Genomic DNA, 16,241 nt, shown 5'->3' with positions numbered 1-16,241 from the left:
ACTGCGTTTTGAGTGAGAAGCGTTTGTAAAGTTAGATTATTGCTGTATCAGTGAGGTTGAAAAATGACCTTAATTGTTACACTTGATTTCTTCTGATTGCTATGCCAGTGTGTCTTCCAGAAAAGCAACTTGAGTGTGGGTTAGTGTGGGTTTTAGAGTTGGACATGTGAGACTGAATCTGTCTCCCACGTCTTTCAGTCTCTAATATGTGATGTCGAGCAGATTACTTAAATCTCCGAGCCTCAGTCTCCTCACCTGGAGAAGGAGGCAACTAGTTAGTCTTCCAAGTGGTGGATCAGGATGAAATAAATAATATCAAGTGCTTAGCGTGGTACTTGGCATATTGTCAACAAATGTTACCCCTTTCCTCCAACAATATCTGGGATAGTACTGTGGTAGAAAAGTGCCGAAACTCCAGCTGGAAGACCTAGAGTTAAGTCCTAGTTCTTTTCTCTTACTGTATGTTTTCTTGAGTCAGTCATTTGACAATAGAGTCTTAGTTTTCTCCTCTGTAAAATGGGGTTATGAAAATTAAATGAAGTAATGAATAAGTGCTTCAGACCTAGGCTTTTTTTTTTCAGACCTAGGCTTTTATTCTCTATTATCTAACATATTTATATCCTGCTTTATTTCCTAGTGGTTAACCTTATTCTTTATGTGCCAGGGAGGAGCTGTACTTCAGGAACATTAACCTGATAGTTGTGTGTAGGATGCATTTACTTGGAGGAGCAGAGTATAGGAAACAATGTGGGTGTCCTTCTAGGAGGTTGTATACATGTACAGAGCCATTAAGTGGTTTAAAGCTGGAATCGGAATGGCTAGGGGGTTGCACTAATGTGGTAAAATGATCAGTTTAAAAAGATCATTGGCTGCAGTGATTTCATTGGACCAGGGCCCTTGTTTCTGTTCTTCATTAGTTTCTTCCCACCTACTCTGGTAGAGTTCTTTCCTATGTGCAATTCTTCCACCATTATCAGCTTTCTGAAGAGTGACCTACATTTTGTAATCTGCATTCCCCACAACCTGCAATAAATCTTAATCCCAGAAATATGTAGTTTTTCTGACAGTGGACTTGAAAGGTTTTCATCAGTTCAGTCTACCCTTTCAGTCAGGAAATACATAGTTTCATTTTCTCCTTAGCACATACTTTTTAGCTCTAGTTGGGGAACTTTATCTTCCATTCCTTGTCTGTTAAACTTTACATGAGCTATTCCACAAACCCAGAGTATAACAGAACCTCTCTCAGCTGCTTCCTTTCCTTGGAAGCCATTTTTATGGCTTGCTTTCATTAAAAGTTTCCTCATCAGTCATCTTAAAGTAATTTTAATTGCTTTATGATGTGAATGTGTATGTGTATTATTGATAATTTGTCAGCTTTACTTTCCTTATACAGCTTGAATGTTCTTTCTTGTAATTGTAGAGTGCCAAACTTGAAGCAAAAGTGGAGTGAATTCTTAGATTTAAAATGTGATATATAGACTTCTTACTGTATTATTTTAGTAATGAAATGTTTTTAATGTTTTTATATAAGAAGGTGGGATGGCGTGAGGAGGAAAGAGGGACAGATAATCTGCCAGGGCAATCACAGAGCAGCAGTAAAGTTGATAGTTAGCCATCTATCTCTTCATTTATATGCATGCGTTTTGTAGAAGTAAGCTTTAGAAACTGGAGCTCTTTTCAATTTAATGATGACCATGGAATTAAAATGATTCAGTAATAGTAACACCAGGATGGGCCTTGTTTGAAGGAAGCCCTGCTATGTCTATTAATGAATTCCCTTTTATACAGAGGTGTGTGAGTGATTTCCAGCTTTCATTCAACGTGGAATAGAATAGTTGGTCAATCAGAGGTGGACCTGGTACCTATCAAGTGTTCAGACCTCTCTTTTATGTTATTTTCATTCCTTGAGAAGAAAGCTGAAGAATCAGTTGGGGCAAAGAGATTTGTGGGGTTTTGCTAGATCTCAGTAAAGCAAGCGGTGTCACTGTGACCACTGAGCATGTACCCCTTCTCATTCATATGAGGGTTCACATTAAGAATGACAATATTACATGGTAGTAGCAGCAGCTTCTTTGTTTTTCTTAGTCATGGCAGCAGTTGACACAGTGCACTAGTTGCTTAACATATCAACACTTAAGTCCTTATTTTTTGTTTTTGTTTTTAAGTCATTGAAATTATGAGACTATCATTCAAATGGAAGCATTCTAGTTCTTCGGAACCATTATGATCTCAAAAGGAAAGGAGAATGATACAGATACACTGGCTGAGGTGTTTTGAGGTGCATCGAAGTGTTCCAAGCTGTGACTTACCTTAACATGTTCTTGAAGTACCATGGCGTGGATTAAAAGGTATGCTTTAGAAATCTCCCGATGACCCCAAAGTCATGGATAGAATGAAAGCTCATGATTCTATATTTAATAATCAGCATATTTAAGATATTTTAATATTTACATCGCAGATGTGGTTATGGATTTATGACAGTAGTACTTTTTGTTTAAAAGAAACCCCATATATCAGAAGCTTGATGAGTGAATTTTTTTTTCTTTCAGAGATATGGTTATAGAAGACCTGGGGGTAGATATTTTCTCTAGATCTTAATAGTAATGGGCCATAATTTCTTTTACCCAATAGTTTCTTTCACAAATAGATTATTCGTGTGTTAATCTGTAATTATCATTATCTTTCTGGTTTACATCATAGACTAATTTCTCTGCAGTGCTCTCATTTCATGGTAGCCTGAACAGGAAATAATTGGATAAATTCTTTAGTTGGGGTATTAATTTGACCAAACAAAATAATTCTTACTTGGATCATTTATAGTTTGTACTTGTTTTTGTCTTTTACAAAGAATTTTTACTGAGAGGAAAATGAGTGATTCTTTATTAATAGATTATTGTTTCTTCACCAACGTATGTATGCAGTGATCATTCATGTGGTTGTGGTATGGAGGCCCACTGTTATTTGTGGCTACTAGTAGTGGTAATTCTAGGTTTTGTATTACCCACTTAACCATCAAAAATCTTAAAGGTTTTTATGTTCATAACATTTTATTTGAGTGATGTAGTCAAAACCATTTCTTAATTATTTGAAATCTTGGAAGCCTCCTAATTTTTTACTGTGTGCTTGCTACTAACTGTTTTCTTAAGGCTGGTGGAAGTGGATCAATCCAGGGAGACTGCTGAGTTCATTAATATAACACCAGGTTCAGAATTCTTTATCTTTTAAGTAATGAAGGAAAACATGTTGGGAAGATAGAGGTTTAAATCATGGATAGATAAATTTAATAGAAATATACTGTGCAGTCCATAATTTTCATCAGTTAGGCTACCTTATGTTAAGATCCTTTTGACATGCCAGCAGTTAAATTCTTAATGGAATTTAGTTAGTAATCCTGAGACAGACTGCTTTATATTAAATTCTAGTCTATAATGACAGTGATCTAATTAAGTTTCAAGGTAGAGTCAACTGCTTATTAATCAAGGCAATCATTCAGTTCAACCAGATATTTTATGTCCAATGGCACACAGAGTAGTATCTACTCTCCAAAAAGGTATTTTCTGACATAATGGGTTGGAGATGGTATTCAATAATACAGTGTTTACAAAATATATTTCTCTTTAATATTTGCTATTTCAGCTTTAAAAATGGGGTAGCACTTGGGCATCTGTTTTGTTTTAACTTCACAGAGGATTCTTGATGCACAGCCAGAGTTGGGAACTCCTGTTCCCTTTGGAAGAGTTTATAGCTTAGTGGTTAAGAGATCAGACTCTGGAGCCAACTGACCTGTGTTTTAGATCTAACATTTATTTTGTTATTTTAACTGGTTGTAAGAATGATCTGGAAAAAAAATGCACATTTATATATTAAAAATATAAAAACATAAGTATGTAATTATATAATTTATATATTGCATTTATATGAGTGTATATATGTATGTGTGTATATATATATACACACACACATATACATACACATTTGTATAAATTATACACACAATTAGTTCAGGGTTGAGCACGGAGGAAGTCATTGTTAGATTAACAGTGGTGATTATTAAATGCCAGATCAGAAACTTCTATTTTGGGGGGTGGGGTGGTATTACATATTTTCTTATCCTGAGTCTAAACTTTCTCCTGTGATCTTCCTAGAATTAAATTATCACTGTTTGACTGATGTTTTCAATTCTTTCGACTTTTTCTCTTTGGTGAAAGAAGGTGACCACTACAGACTGGTAATTTATCTATGGTCCTCTTCTCCTGCTAGATTGATTTGTGCCTCCTCTAAAGCTGTGTTTTTCAAATTGGCAAGTTTCAACCCATTCATTAGTGGGTCAAGAAATTGATTTAGTGGGTTATAATCAGCATTAAGACATGTATTAGAACAGGAAGTAAAATATCAGAGTGTACTGAATGTAGAAAAGACGATTTCTGTTTTGGTTTTTTAAAATGCTGAAATAAACAAAATATATACACATTCGTGTCTACGTTGTTTGGATCGTTTTAGTTCCAGTAAGTGTATGTCTCCCATGGTCACAGATGTCCCTAAGAAGTGGTATTAGTTTTATATTGCTTTGCCTTGTTGAGAAGAAGTGACCAGGGTAAGTGTCAGTCTGTGGCTTCTAATGGTATGCCATACTTTGTATCACCTTCAGGTATTCCCCTACTATCTTTTTCATTTGAAGTAAAGGTTCTTACAGGAGAATATCAAAGGAGTGGAGGAGAAGAGTACATAATAGCAGTGGCTTTTGATTGGCGTTAACCAAGGCTGTTTTATTGAGTAGAGTTTTCTGGTATACTGCCCCTTTGCATATATTCTGGTATTTATCAACTCGTAGATTAGTGCTTTTCCAACTGCCAGTGGTAGCCTGTTCTGGAGTCAGTTTAATAAGTTGCCTTTTTTTCTCGCTAATTGAAAAGCGGAAAAGAACAGAATAGGAAATATCATGAATAGATGCACAATATAGTTTCCTAAAACTTTTGTTTTAAGGGTATGTATATGTATTGGATTGCAGAGACCCAAGTTCTAGTGATGATCAACCAGGACACTATAAAACTCAGTCTTATAAATCTATACACATTTCCTCTGCTATCCGAAAGTAGAGTGTTCCTGTGAAAACTTTCATAAGCTTTCTGAAATGGCATAAGGCGAAGGAGCAGTTACCATTAATTTATATGGGAAAAACTTTTGAGCATTCCCAGACCCCAAAAATAACCTACCAAAATAAATTGAAATAAAGCAGAGATGCTAACAGACATAGTTCAAAGCTATGGTGGCTTGATGCTGAGATGCTAAGTGTAGTTCCCAGGCAAGGAGCTTGGTGGCCCCAGTCGCACTGCCTCTGTAATGGCTCGCTGCAAAAGGAATGCTGAACTCTATTTTTGCCTTTTATCTTTTTTTGTGAAAGCGAAAATCCATTTTGGGTTTCTTCCATTTAGTGAAAGCAGTACTTATGTAGGTCTTTTGTAAAAGCGAAGTGGCGTAAAGCGAACTTTCGCATAGCGGGGTAAACTTCTATTGTCAAACTGACCCCAGCCAGAAAAGACTTCAGCTATCTAAAACAGAATTATCAACTCAGTAGTCTTATCTCTGTTGGCAAGGAACAGTTAATTAGTTTGGAAACCTTGTTTTTTGTTGTGTTATTGGGGGTGTGAGTGTGTGCATTTGCTTGCCCTGGTAAATACTTAACGGCTCGGAACGTAGGGAAGAAATTTGTATTTCCTATTGTGGAGGGATTTACTCTGCATTGATGAAAGTGACCCATGCAATTAAAACAATATACAAAACACTGATGATATGTAATCCTAAAACCCATCCACTTCATTTTTCCATTAAAAGTTTAATGTTGCAAAAAACTTAAGCATAAATCAGATATATTACAAATATTTAAAGTAGTCAAATGTTAGAGCTTCTGTTTGTGTGAGAATTTTGATAACATTTATGATTTTCTTTTTTGAGGGATTATTGTGCCTACTGTAACGTCCTCATAGCAGCAGATGTTTGCTTCATAGGTTTATTGAAGATGATCACAGAGTTTCTGGTGAATATTTTAAAGTGAATAAAGCTTCAAATAGGGCAGTATCAGTATGTGTATGTTTTAAGATTGTGTCTAACATACAGTTTCTTCCTCCTTCGAAAACAGTAAGAGAATGAAGACTTATGGTAAATTGTTTCATAGCAATGGAATTTGTACATTAGTTTTCTACACTTGGGAGTTGAAAAATGGAAGAAATCTTTGCCAAAAAAGGAGGCCAAAAAGATAATAAGCACAATTCATCTTTCTCTGCAAGTTCTTGTAAATTGAGTCAAATATATATAGTTCCTGCTCTGAACTGGGTACTGTATGCTAAACTTAGAAATCATGTTTTGAACTTAGCAAGATAAAGTAATAACCCCCCAGCCAGTGGGTCAGCTACCCCAGTGATGATTGCTTGTCTTTGCACCAGCATGTGCAGGCATATGTTGCTGGTAGTGGCGGCAGAGAACGAGAGTCGATGGATTTGGAGAATGGGAGAGTTGAATTCCTTTTTTCTTTTACTTTATTTCCCCAAATCCCCCCATCTCCCACCAGACCTTGTCTTCTCCCAGACTCTGCAATTCTTCCTGCTCTTATCAGTATCATTGCTTGGCTTTTCATCGTTATTTCAGTCATGTTTACTCCCGACTTCATCACTTTCTGCCTCATGCTGCTTATCCTGTTGAGAGTGCAGGGTTTCATGTCGTCACTTTGTGGTTTTTGTTTCTTCAAAACTGTATCCCCCTTTTGGTTATCATCCTGCATGAGAGTAACTTGTCATCTTTTTCTTTGTTACATTTTTCCTCCTAAAGTGTAGTTTAGAAGAAAACTAAAGTACATTCTGGTTTAGTTGGCCCGGAATTGAGATCAGTGGCCACACGCCACCCAAACCATTCATCTAGGATTAGAAGAAAGAGCATATCATAAGTCACTATGTTAATTATTAGATATGATTCCAGTATACTCTTGGTTATTAAAAACAAGTTAAAATCACTAAGAATGAAGATTAACTGTTTTGAGACTATTTTAAAAAGATGTTTCAGATTCTGAAGATAAAGTGTTAAAAATCTTTTGACTAAATGGCAGTATTGTTAGCATTAGGCGCTTTGTCAAACTAATTTATATTTCATTACTTTGAAAAACAATACTATTTTGCATGTCTATGGGATCTGGGATATCTAGTAAAAGAGTACTTCAGAATCCTGTTTCCTAAGTGTGAACCTAATTGTAAAGTGGAATATGCTGTGTCAGTAATTGTCATGAAAATCAGGGAATCTCTTGAAAAATACAATGAAGTCAGTTTATTTTATACTATTGACCTGTTGGGGGATTATGAGGAGAATATGTAAATGAGCAGGAAAATGTGCATGCATTCTTTCTTCAAAATCTCAAACTTGTTACTTAAATGAGGAGTACAGTTTTCGCTATGGAGACCTTACCAGCGATGTAGCCAGGTTCTTACACATCAGAGCCAGTGACTTCTGTGAGGCTGTTACTTGATGAAGAGGGAACTGCAAATAAAATAATGTCAGCTTTGGTTGACCTCCACAAGTCTTCAGGTCTTGCTTTAACAACTGTCACGTCAACATACAGTCTTTAAAAATAATGACTGAAAATGTGTGCTTTGGAAAATAGTGGTCAGGAAAGACAACTGCCTCTTCCTTCCCCCTGCTCCTTAATTATTTGTTATAAGGAATCCTGGGGAGTAACTGTTGGGGTTGAGCAACTATTGTTGAGGGGAGATGGGACAGAGAAGGTTTTCAAAGCATTTACTCCGATTGCTTTTGTGTTTTATCAGGACAGTGGACAGTTAAAGGTTTTAAAAATGTGCTTAGAAGTCCTGGTGGTGGCAGCTAGATTAATCAAGTGTGCATGAAATTTAGCTTTATTAAAACTCCTTTATTGTGAAATTCCTGTGGAAAAACTAACCTGTGAGTGAGAAATTCTAGCCCAGGGGCAGGAATGGGGCAGAAGCAGGTAACAGAAGTATATTAAAACAGGATTGACTTGGAGCAGGTAAAATACGCTGAAAGAATTCACTTTTGAAATAAAAGCTGCCCCTCTCCCTGCAGGGAACCAGTTTTCAGTCTCCACGCCCACCCCTCGAATTATACAGGTTTTGTTTTGTCGACTCCTGTATCCCCAGGCCGGGATCAGTGACTAGTTCTGGCAGGTACTCAGTAAATATTTGTCGAATGAGTGAACTTTTAATAATGTTTTTAAGACATGCGTCTGTCTTTTCATGGCAGAACTGATCATTCTCTTGTTTACCAACCTTTTAATTTACAAATGAGGAGAATGATTAGATATATAAGGAAGTAATCTTATTTTGAAATGATCTTTGTTTCTGCCGTTTTGTCATCACTGAGCTCTTTGGTGAATTGGGGTTTGTAAGTCTAAAGGCTGACAAAATCTGAGTTCATAATAGTTAACATTTAATGAGTATTAGATTTAAAAAATGCCCCTTGCCAAGCGTTTTACATGTATTAACCTGGTCTTCATACAGCTCTCCAGGTTGTTAAAATTAATGTTCTTATTTTGCAGATATGGAGACTGAAGCTCTAGAATGACTATGAAAGAGCTGCAGTGTTTTTTTGTTAGAAAGACCTGGACTTTGGGGGAGCAAAACTTGGAAATAGTTTATGTAATAATTCAACAGATTTTTCTCACACAACGGTAGATATCCAAGTGTGACATTGTTTTTTATAGGAAAAGAATGATTATGATCTCTGCTCCTATCCCACAGAAGAAAAGCTCTGTATTTGAACTAAAACATTTCCATATTTGGAACTGACCAGATTTGGTTAGTTAGGAAGTAGACAATTGCCCTTTTATGGCCGCTGAAACTTTTGCTCTCTCTTATTTCTCTTCCTGACTTGGTGGCTCTGACACTTCCTCAAGCAGTTTTTCTCTTCTTTTTACTACTCTCTTGTGCTCCTGTGTTCTCTCTCTTCTTACTTCTCTTCCTACCCCTCAACCCCCTTCCTCCCTCATTTACATGCAACCTGAGCAAACAAAAGAATTTGCTCTGTATTCTTCCTGTGTAGAATAATATGTGAACAGTGCTTTTGAGTCTGAGAACTGGGCGAGCTAAGTGAGAAGTGAGGATGCCATGAAAATAGCATAAAACGTAGGTCCTAGGAGGTTGACCAAAAGTGAGGAGGTGTGACCCAGGACAAGTAGTGTTCCTCTCTAAGAACAGTTTGTTGAGTATAATGGCCAGATCTGTAGGATTAATTCTTGAGGAATACTAGAACCAAACCAAGGCATTGATGGATAACCAGGAAAAAATTAACAATTAGAATGACTTTCCTTTAACTTTGGTTTCTCTTCCAAAGTTCAAATTTACACTTAGAATTAAGGATTTCATTTCAATCTTAGTCTTCCCTTCACATTTAGAAGATACTACAATTTTAAAAGCTCAGGTAGTTAATTTAACTGTGTCTCTATTATTGGCTTAGACGTGATGGATCTTACTATTAGCATGTGATTATTGTTATAATAAAAAATTGCCTGTGTGAAATTGCTGAGACCTGCACCTGGTATGTGCAGATTTTCCTGTCAAATTAGTTTTAGACTCCACAAAACTGCATGAAGGGACATAAACGTCTAAGACCTCTTTTCAGGTGTATTGTTTGTAGCCCCATTTAGGTCTTGATGCCACTTCTTCATGGAATCTGTCAGAAATGTTGATTATCACTTTTTTGATGTGTCAACATGCCTCATTAAAGAACATTGCTATTGTTGAGCAGGTAATAGCAGTAACCTGTAGCATTATATCTTTGTAGGGCTCCGTGGGAAAAGTAGGTAGTTTCATTAAGGTGAGGATATCAGTCGTCATTTCAGCTCTTCGGACTTGGTTAAATAGTTCTTTTTCACCTCATTTTAAAATTTGTACAGTTAGTATCAGCTCATTTGGGAGACTATAATTTTTTTCCTCCATTGTAGAAAATCACTTATTAGGTGTTTCAGATAAGTTTGTTCATAATCATTGTGTAATTCAAAACAGTTGCTCTAAGTAATATTATAGTTTAAGAGCTACGATTCCATGATAATTTTTTATTTTTGTTACCTTTTTTCTTTTTTAACAGATGACTTGCTGTTAGGGTTCATTCATTTAGTGAGCACATGTTGTATACAGACTTGTATTTGAAAACTTGATGTTAAAATTGTATGCGCTTCAGTCAACTTTAATGTGAATAATACAAACTTACAGGTTTGGCCGTATTTCTCTAATGTACACTTCTGCCGCTTAAAGGAAAAAACGGCATGTCCAACAAAAAAGTTATGGCCTAAAAAGCCCACTATGCATCTCGTTTATTGTGGAAACAGATTGGCATTTTCTTCATTACTGGGATACTTAGTTATAGTTCTTGAAAGACTGCGTTTGACGAATCCCTAGAGCTGTTAACACAATCAGGTCTTCCTGGTTGATTTAACCTTATGGCATCGTTTCATATTCTCTAGTTAGCTTACTACAGCTTTTCATCTTGGGGATTCGACAGTTTTGGTTTCCTGGGAAATGGTTTGCAGATTAATGTGATTTTTCTGAAACGTTAAATTTTCATATGATAAGTGGTTTGTTTAATGGAAAAAGTGAATGGGCATTAATTTATCAGTGAATTAGGGAAAAAAGTCATTATTTGGGGAGGGCAAGGAAGATATAAATGGTTCAAGGATCAGTGTATGGCTTCCTTATGTTTATACGTGGGTCGTCTTATCTTCAGTCTTAGTGTGATCAATGTGTAATCAGAAGTAGGAGAAGGTCCTACCTTGTGACTTTCTGAGCTTCACTTCTCCCTTCTCATTTTGAAATAAGGCCTACCTCTCAGGATTGTTCATGAGAATTGAATGAGAGCATATATAAGGAGGTATATTCTGTTACGTTGTCCTCTGCTTATCTGTTCTACTATATGAGTCCAATTTAGGAAGCTGTGGATTTAATTAGTAATGAGAGCTTCATCTAACCTTATGGAGATGTAGAAGATAATTTGGGAATACAGTCGATGTCTTTGTCAAGAAATTGCTTGTGGTCGAAGACAAGAATGAAAGAAAGAGGTCATTAATACTAGTACTCTAGAGAAGAGAGACTTCACCTGTCTTTAGGGAACTTGCATATTTAGAAGTTGATGAGAGAAGGAGTGTTAAGAATTAAGTTGCTACAGTGGAGCTCATCTTTAAAGAAAAAGTACCCTCCTATTTTCTAGTTAGATGATTTGATGTAAGGCAGTTGACTGGACCGTTAACTAGTAAATTAACACTGTAACACAATAGCTTTGCAGTTTGCGTAATTTAAGTTCATAGCACAGCAAAATACCAAGTAGATATATGGCATGAATGACCCAAACTGTGAAAGTTAAGTCTACACTTACTAGAGGCCTTATCCATGGTGTCCTCGTTGACACCCTCAAACTCCCAAGGCTTTTGCTCTTGTGCTAGTGCTTCACCACCGTGAGTTACTACCGATGATCTGTACTTTGAATCTCTTCATGGTAGTTCTCAGTTCAGAACCTTTCCTTTGCCCCTGCTGAGCAAAGGCTCCTCAGATGGTGGTTGAAGTATTAGGCTGCCTGTAGTACCACCCAAGGCAAAGCAACTTGCTGTCAGATTTTGCACCATCCACCGCTGTGCCCCTGTGTTGTATATTCCCCTTTCAGATCCCTATGGCCTCCTGTAAGCCTCCAGTGAGCAGATAGATACTAGCTACTGGGCCTGCTCTTTTGGTCCTAGCAGTACAAGACGACGGCAGGACAGGTTAATGGCCTGGATACACCTTGGCAGAAAGCCGTTCTTTAAGCTTTGAATTGTGGTTAAGACCACTTCTTCAGAGTAGTTTTTGGCTTTACCACAAATGTAGGTTTGATTATTATAATATGACATGTGATAACAGAAGCTAAGTTACAATTCAAAAGAAATGTATTGTTTTGGGTATTAACACTCAAGCAAAAAGGCATTTCCTTAGTCATGCATTGGTGTTAAAAAAATTTTTTTGGAAATCTCTTCTTCCTCATTCCAAACATAGGAATTTTGATCATTTAATTATTTTTGTTTGTTGACTATTCTCCCTTTTAACTCAGTGCCCTAGTTTACATGTATTAAAGTGATAATTGCCATCTTTTATTTTTTTCCCTTGGGCACAGTCTTCTTTGAAACAGCTTAACTCCTTATAAAGCTTAGCCTTTTCTTTATTCATTAGACCTTATTTTGGTTATCCTATCCATAAATGTTCTGGTCTGCATTATTTAAAAGAAAAATAAAAGGCAGATGCACTGCTGAATTCAGATACTTTAGAATACCAAACTGTGTGTTAGAGGTTTGGCTGCTTAAGAAATTGGCCAAACATGATTTGATGGAGGTTAGGCTGGTACTGTGCCTGCAAAATTTCTACCAACAGAAAAAAGAATGCAAAACTTCTTCATTAGACTGAAGATGTCTTTGTAGATTCTTGGTCCTTTTCAACTCAGAAAAAATGTACTTTGCAGAATTATGGTTGATAGTATAAACACTAAAGTCGTGAGACCATAGTCCCCACTGCAATTGTAACATATTCCCCTAGTCCAGGGAAAATGCAAGAGTAATTGTCCAGTTTATGACATAACGTATATGTGCACACACATGTCTATATATGTATACGTTGGCCAAGGTGTGGTTCTTCTAGCAGATATCTTCGGATTTCCTGAATTTTATGTATTTATAGCTTTTGAAAACATTTTTTCACTTTCTAGTAATCGAAGAAGACCTTTTTCCCTTTATAAAATTTAGTCATTAGCTGAAAGTATTAGGAGGGTAATGAAAGAAGGTTTCTTTCCTTTCAGGATTTTTGTTGATTCCTCACTGAAGCCAAATCTGTACTATATCATAGAAAGTTTTAGGATCAATTAGTGCGCTTAAAGATCCTATCATAAAAATTTATACCCTGGGCACCATCTTCACATGTTAACATCCAGAATTGAACTGCAGTTAAATTCTATCTTAATGCAGAGTATATGGAAAATCATGAACATTATACTCTAGTTACATTTTGAACCATATTTCACCATTATGTGAACTTGGGCAAGGTAGTTTCTAAGGTGATTTCCTTGTCTGTGTAATCAGCATAATAGACCTACCTTATAAGATTTGTGGGGGTATGAAGTGAGATAGGCATGCACAATATGTAGCCTAGTGGCGGCTCTCCAGTAGTTGCTATTGTATTGTATTCTATATGGTTAGAGACCATGTCTCCTATTTGCTGCTGTGTGTTCCAAGGGTCTAGTACAGTGCCTAACACAAAATAGGCACTTAAACGTGTTAAACAGTTAAAGAAAGAAAAAAGGAAGTAGAATCTTGGTCAACAGGGGTACCGTTTTCTCTCTCCTTCTCCATCATCTCAGTTTTAGGTGAGAAAGACAAAGGAAGCTAATTTTAAAATTAACAATAACATTCTAATCCTAGTACATATTCAGTATTTTTCCATGACACTGAGTAATTAGTGATTTTCTTTTTAAACATGCATACTCTTGTGATAGATGATTTAAACAAAGGACCACAGTCGATCCTAATTTTTTGCCTGCTAAGTAGGAGAGAAGATTGTTGATGTATATGATCTGCCATTTGGATGGAGAGGGAAGAGGACCAATTTTGTCAGGACTTAAATCCTCATTGACTTAATATTTAACTTTTCTTTTAAAGATGGGCACCTGAGCTAACATCTGTTGCCAATCTTTCTTTTTTCCCCTTCTTTTCCCCAGCCCCCCCCCCCCCCCCCCCCCCGCCCCCCGCCATACATAGTTGTACATTCCAGTTGTGAGTGCCTCTGGTTGTGCTATGTGGAATGCCACCTCAGCATGGCCTGATGAACGGTGCCATGTCCCCACCCGGGATCCGAACCGACAAAACCCTGGGCCTCCAAAGTGGAGCGCATGAACTTAACCACTTGGCCCCCCTGGGGCCAGCCCCTAACTTTTCTTAATATGAAATACATACATCCTGAAATGATGTAGCCGAGGAGGACTAGAAATCACAACCTTCTTTGATGTTAAAATAAAATTTGAGGACACTTGGAATAAAGTCCAGGAAAGAACTTTTTCCAAAACCAGCCATTCATTCAAAAAACTTGAAAAAAAAATTATGCATATATATACATTACTAAATTAAAGTAATATATCTACAGAAAAGCAAAGCACGCAAATCATAAATGTACAATAAAGTGAATTTTTACAAAGTGGATATACAGGTGTGGCCATTGTAGAGATGAAGAAATGAGTATCACCAGCTCTCCAGGGACCCTTCTTGTAGCCCCTCCTAGTCTCCATACCTTCCTCTCAAAGGTAACTAAAGATTAGTTTTGCTTGTTTTTGAATTTTATATTAATGGAATCATAACAATTTTGTGCCTTTTTGAGTCTGGCTTCTTTTGCTAGTGATCAGTGTTATTGCATATGTAGTGATAGTTTGTTCATTTTCGTTGCTGAATAGCACTCTATTGTATGATTATTCTATAATTTGTTTGATCCTGTGACAGTGGTCATTTGGGTTGTTTCTGGCTTTTGGTTATTATGTCTGATGATGCTCTGGATATTCTTGTACATGTCTTGGTACTCATTTGTACACATTTGAGGATAAAGCATTTTGACTGCTTTTAAACTTCAGTGATAATAATCGCAAGTCAGCAAGCATATATTTTAAACTATTGTCAATGGTCGAGCAGTATCACTGCATTCTCAGGTGTACTTTTATTAAGGAACAATCACAGGCCTTCATGTACCACCTAATTGCATGATACTGAGGCTATTCCATTCCACAGACTGAATCAGGATTAATTTAGGGACAGACTTAACTGTTACAGGGAAACATTTCTTTTCTATTCCTCATATTTCTTCCATGTGATGGGAGCTTACTAGTATAGTGTTTGGCCTCTCTGCATCAAGTCTACCTTTTGATTCCTCATCAGGCACTTGGAAAATTTTATTTCTACAGTGTTAGGACTCAGTATAGAGTCCAGCTTTAAAATCAGAAGGTCTTTTAGCTAAATAGTGTGGTTTTTTCTTTTAGCTGAAAATTACCTATTTTTTCTGTAGTTTCTTAGTTCTTTGGAGGCAGGAACTTACTCTGAGAAGCCTCCTGAAGTGTAACATGTCTTCCTCAGAGACTCACTAAAAATATCCTTGGCCCTCTCTGCCGTAGTCAAGCTTCACCTACCAAAAATCGTTGATGGTCACTTGGGGATCTGACCCATCTCAGTGCCAAACACTCCTTGTTTGCCTGTCCTGAACAATGGTTAGCAGATAGCTGGACCTCTTCCCAGACAAAAGTACTATACACTAAATGTTGCCTATGTTTTTAAGAGTAGAACCCCATGGAGAACAGGTCAAGAAATCTTGTTAAGGATGGTTGTACCCTGTGGCCCTCTAAATTTCATTTTAAAGTAAGGGGTGAAAATATCTCTTTTACTTTTGCTGGCTTGTGAAAACAGTTTTTTAAGTCTCACTAGAGATGGAAAGAGCATTTCAAAAGATGGGAGAAAAGTTAATAACTCTTCTGATTAATATCAGATTTCTTTCTTTCTGCAAAAAAATTTTCAAGTGACTACTACCTAGCCTTCAGAGAACTGATAACCTCAGCATATCTGGCAGAAATTTTGTGGAGAGAAAAAAATCTTCACAGCTTATAATTTGAGGTGAGGGTGAGAAATAAGAGGAGAGGTGCAAGGAAGAAAACTGTGTGATTTCATCTCATATGTACAAGCCAATTTTCCATGATCACTTGTGGATTTTCCATGGAAGATGTTCAGTCCCAGAGAGTCTTTGATGGATTGCTTGCATGCTGCAAGCTGCAAGTCTGAGCTGCCCTTCCTAGGAGGTGTAGATTCTAGAACATACTTCTTTCTTTCATTTTGTATCTTTGCCTTGGTGGTAGTTGGAGCCATTTATATCTATATGTACATGTATTTCTGATGTTCTTCTTTCATTTGTTTTGGCCCCCACTTGTCTGTTCTTTCTAAGTTACTGGGCAGCCACTGCAACCTGACCTGGCAGTAATGTAGGATCCCTCAAAACTGAGCCATTATCCCTCTCTAAGCCATAGTTTAAGGCAAAATTAGACTTTCTCTTTTTTAAAAGATTGACACCTGAGCTAACATCTGTTGCCAGCCTTTTTTTTTTTTTTTTTCTTCTTCTCCCCAAAGCCCCCCGGTACCTAGTTGTATATTGTAGTTGTGGTCCTTCTGGTTGTGCTATGTGGGATGCCACCTC

At 36.9% G+C, this 16,241-nt stretch overlaps 1 protein-coding gene across 4 annotated transcripts in view; it reads left to right on the top strand.

The window, feature by feature from the left end:
- RBPJ (recombination signal binding protein for immunoglobulin kappa J region) overlaps positions 1-16,241 on the top strand; it is a 223,215-nt gene that overhangs the window by 152,267 nt on the left and 54,707 nt on the right. For 2 of the 4 annotated variants that reach the window (XM_046656186.1, XM_046656185.1), the window contains exon 2: positions 2,166-2,348. The exons of the other annotated variants lie outside the window; for them this stretch is intronic. In XM_046656186.1, coding sequence (XP_046512142.1) covers positions 2,332-2,348 — 17 coding nt within the window. In that variant the 5' untranslated portion in view covers positions 2,166-2,331. The remainder of the gene's footprint in view (positions 1-2,165; positions 2,349-16,241) is intronic. 4 annotated transcript variants of the gene reach the window in all.

Source organism: Equus quagga, chromosome 3, assembly GCF_021613505.1.
Source record: "Equus quagga isolate Etosha38 chromosome 3, UCLA_HA_Equagga_1.0, whole genome shotgun sequence".
In the NCBI taxonomy this organism is placed as follows: domain Eukaryota; kingdom Metazoa; phylum Chordata; class Mammalia; order Perissodactyla; family Equidae; genus Equus; species Equus quagga.
This window is presented reverse-complemented; position numbering and strand designations above follow the sequence as displayed.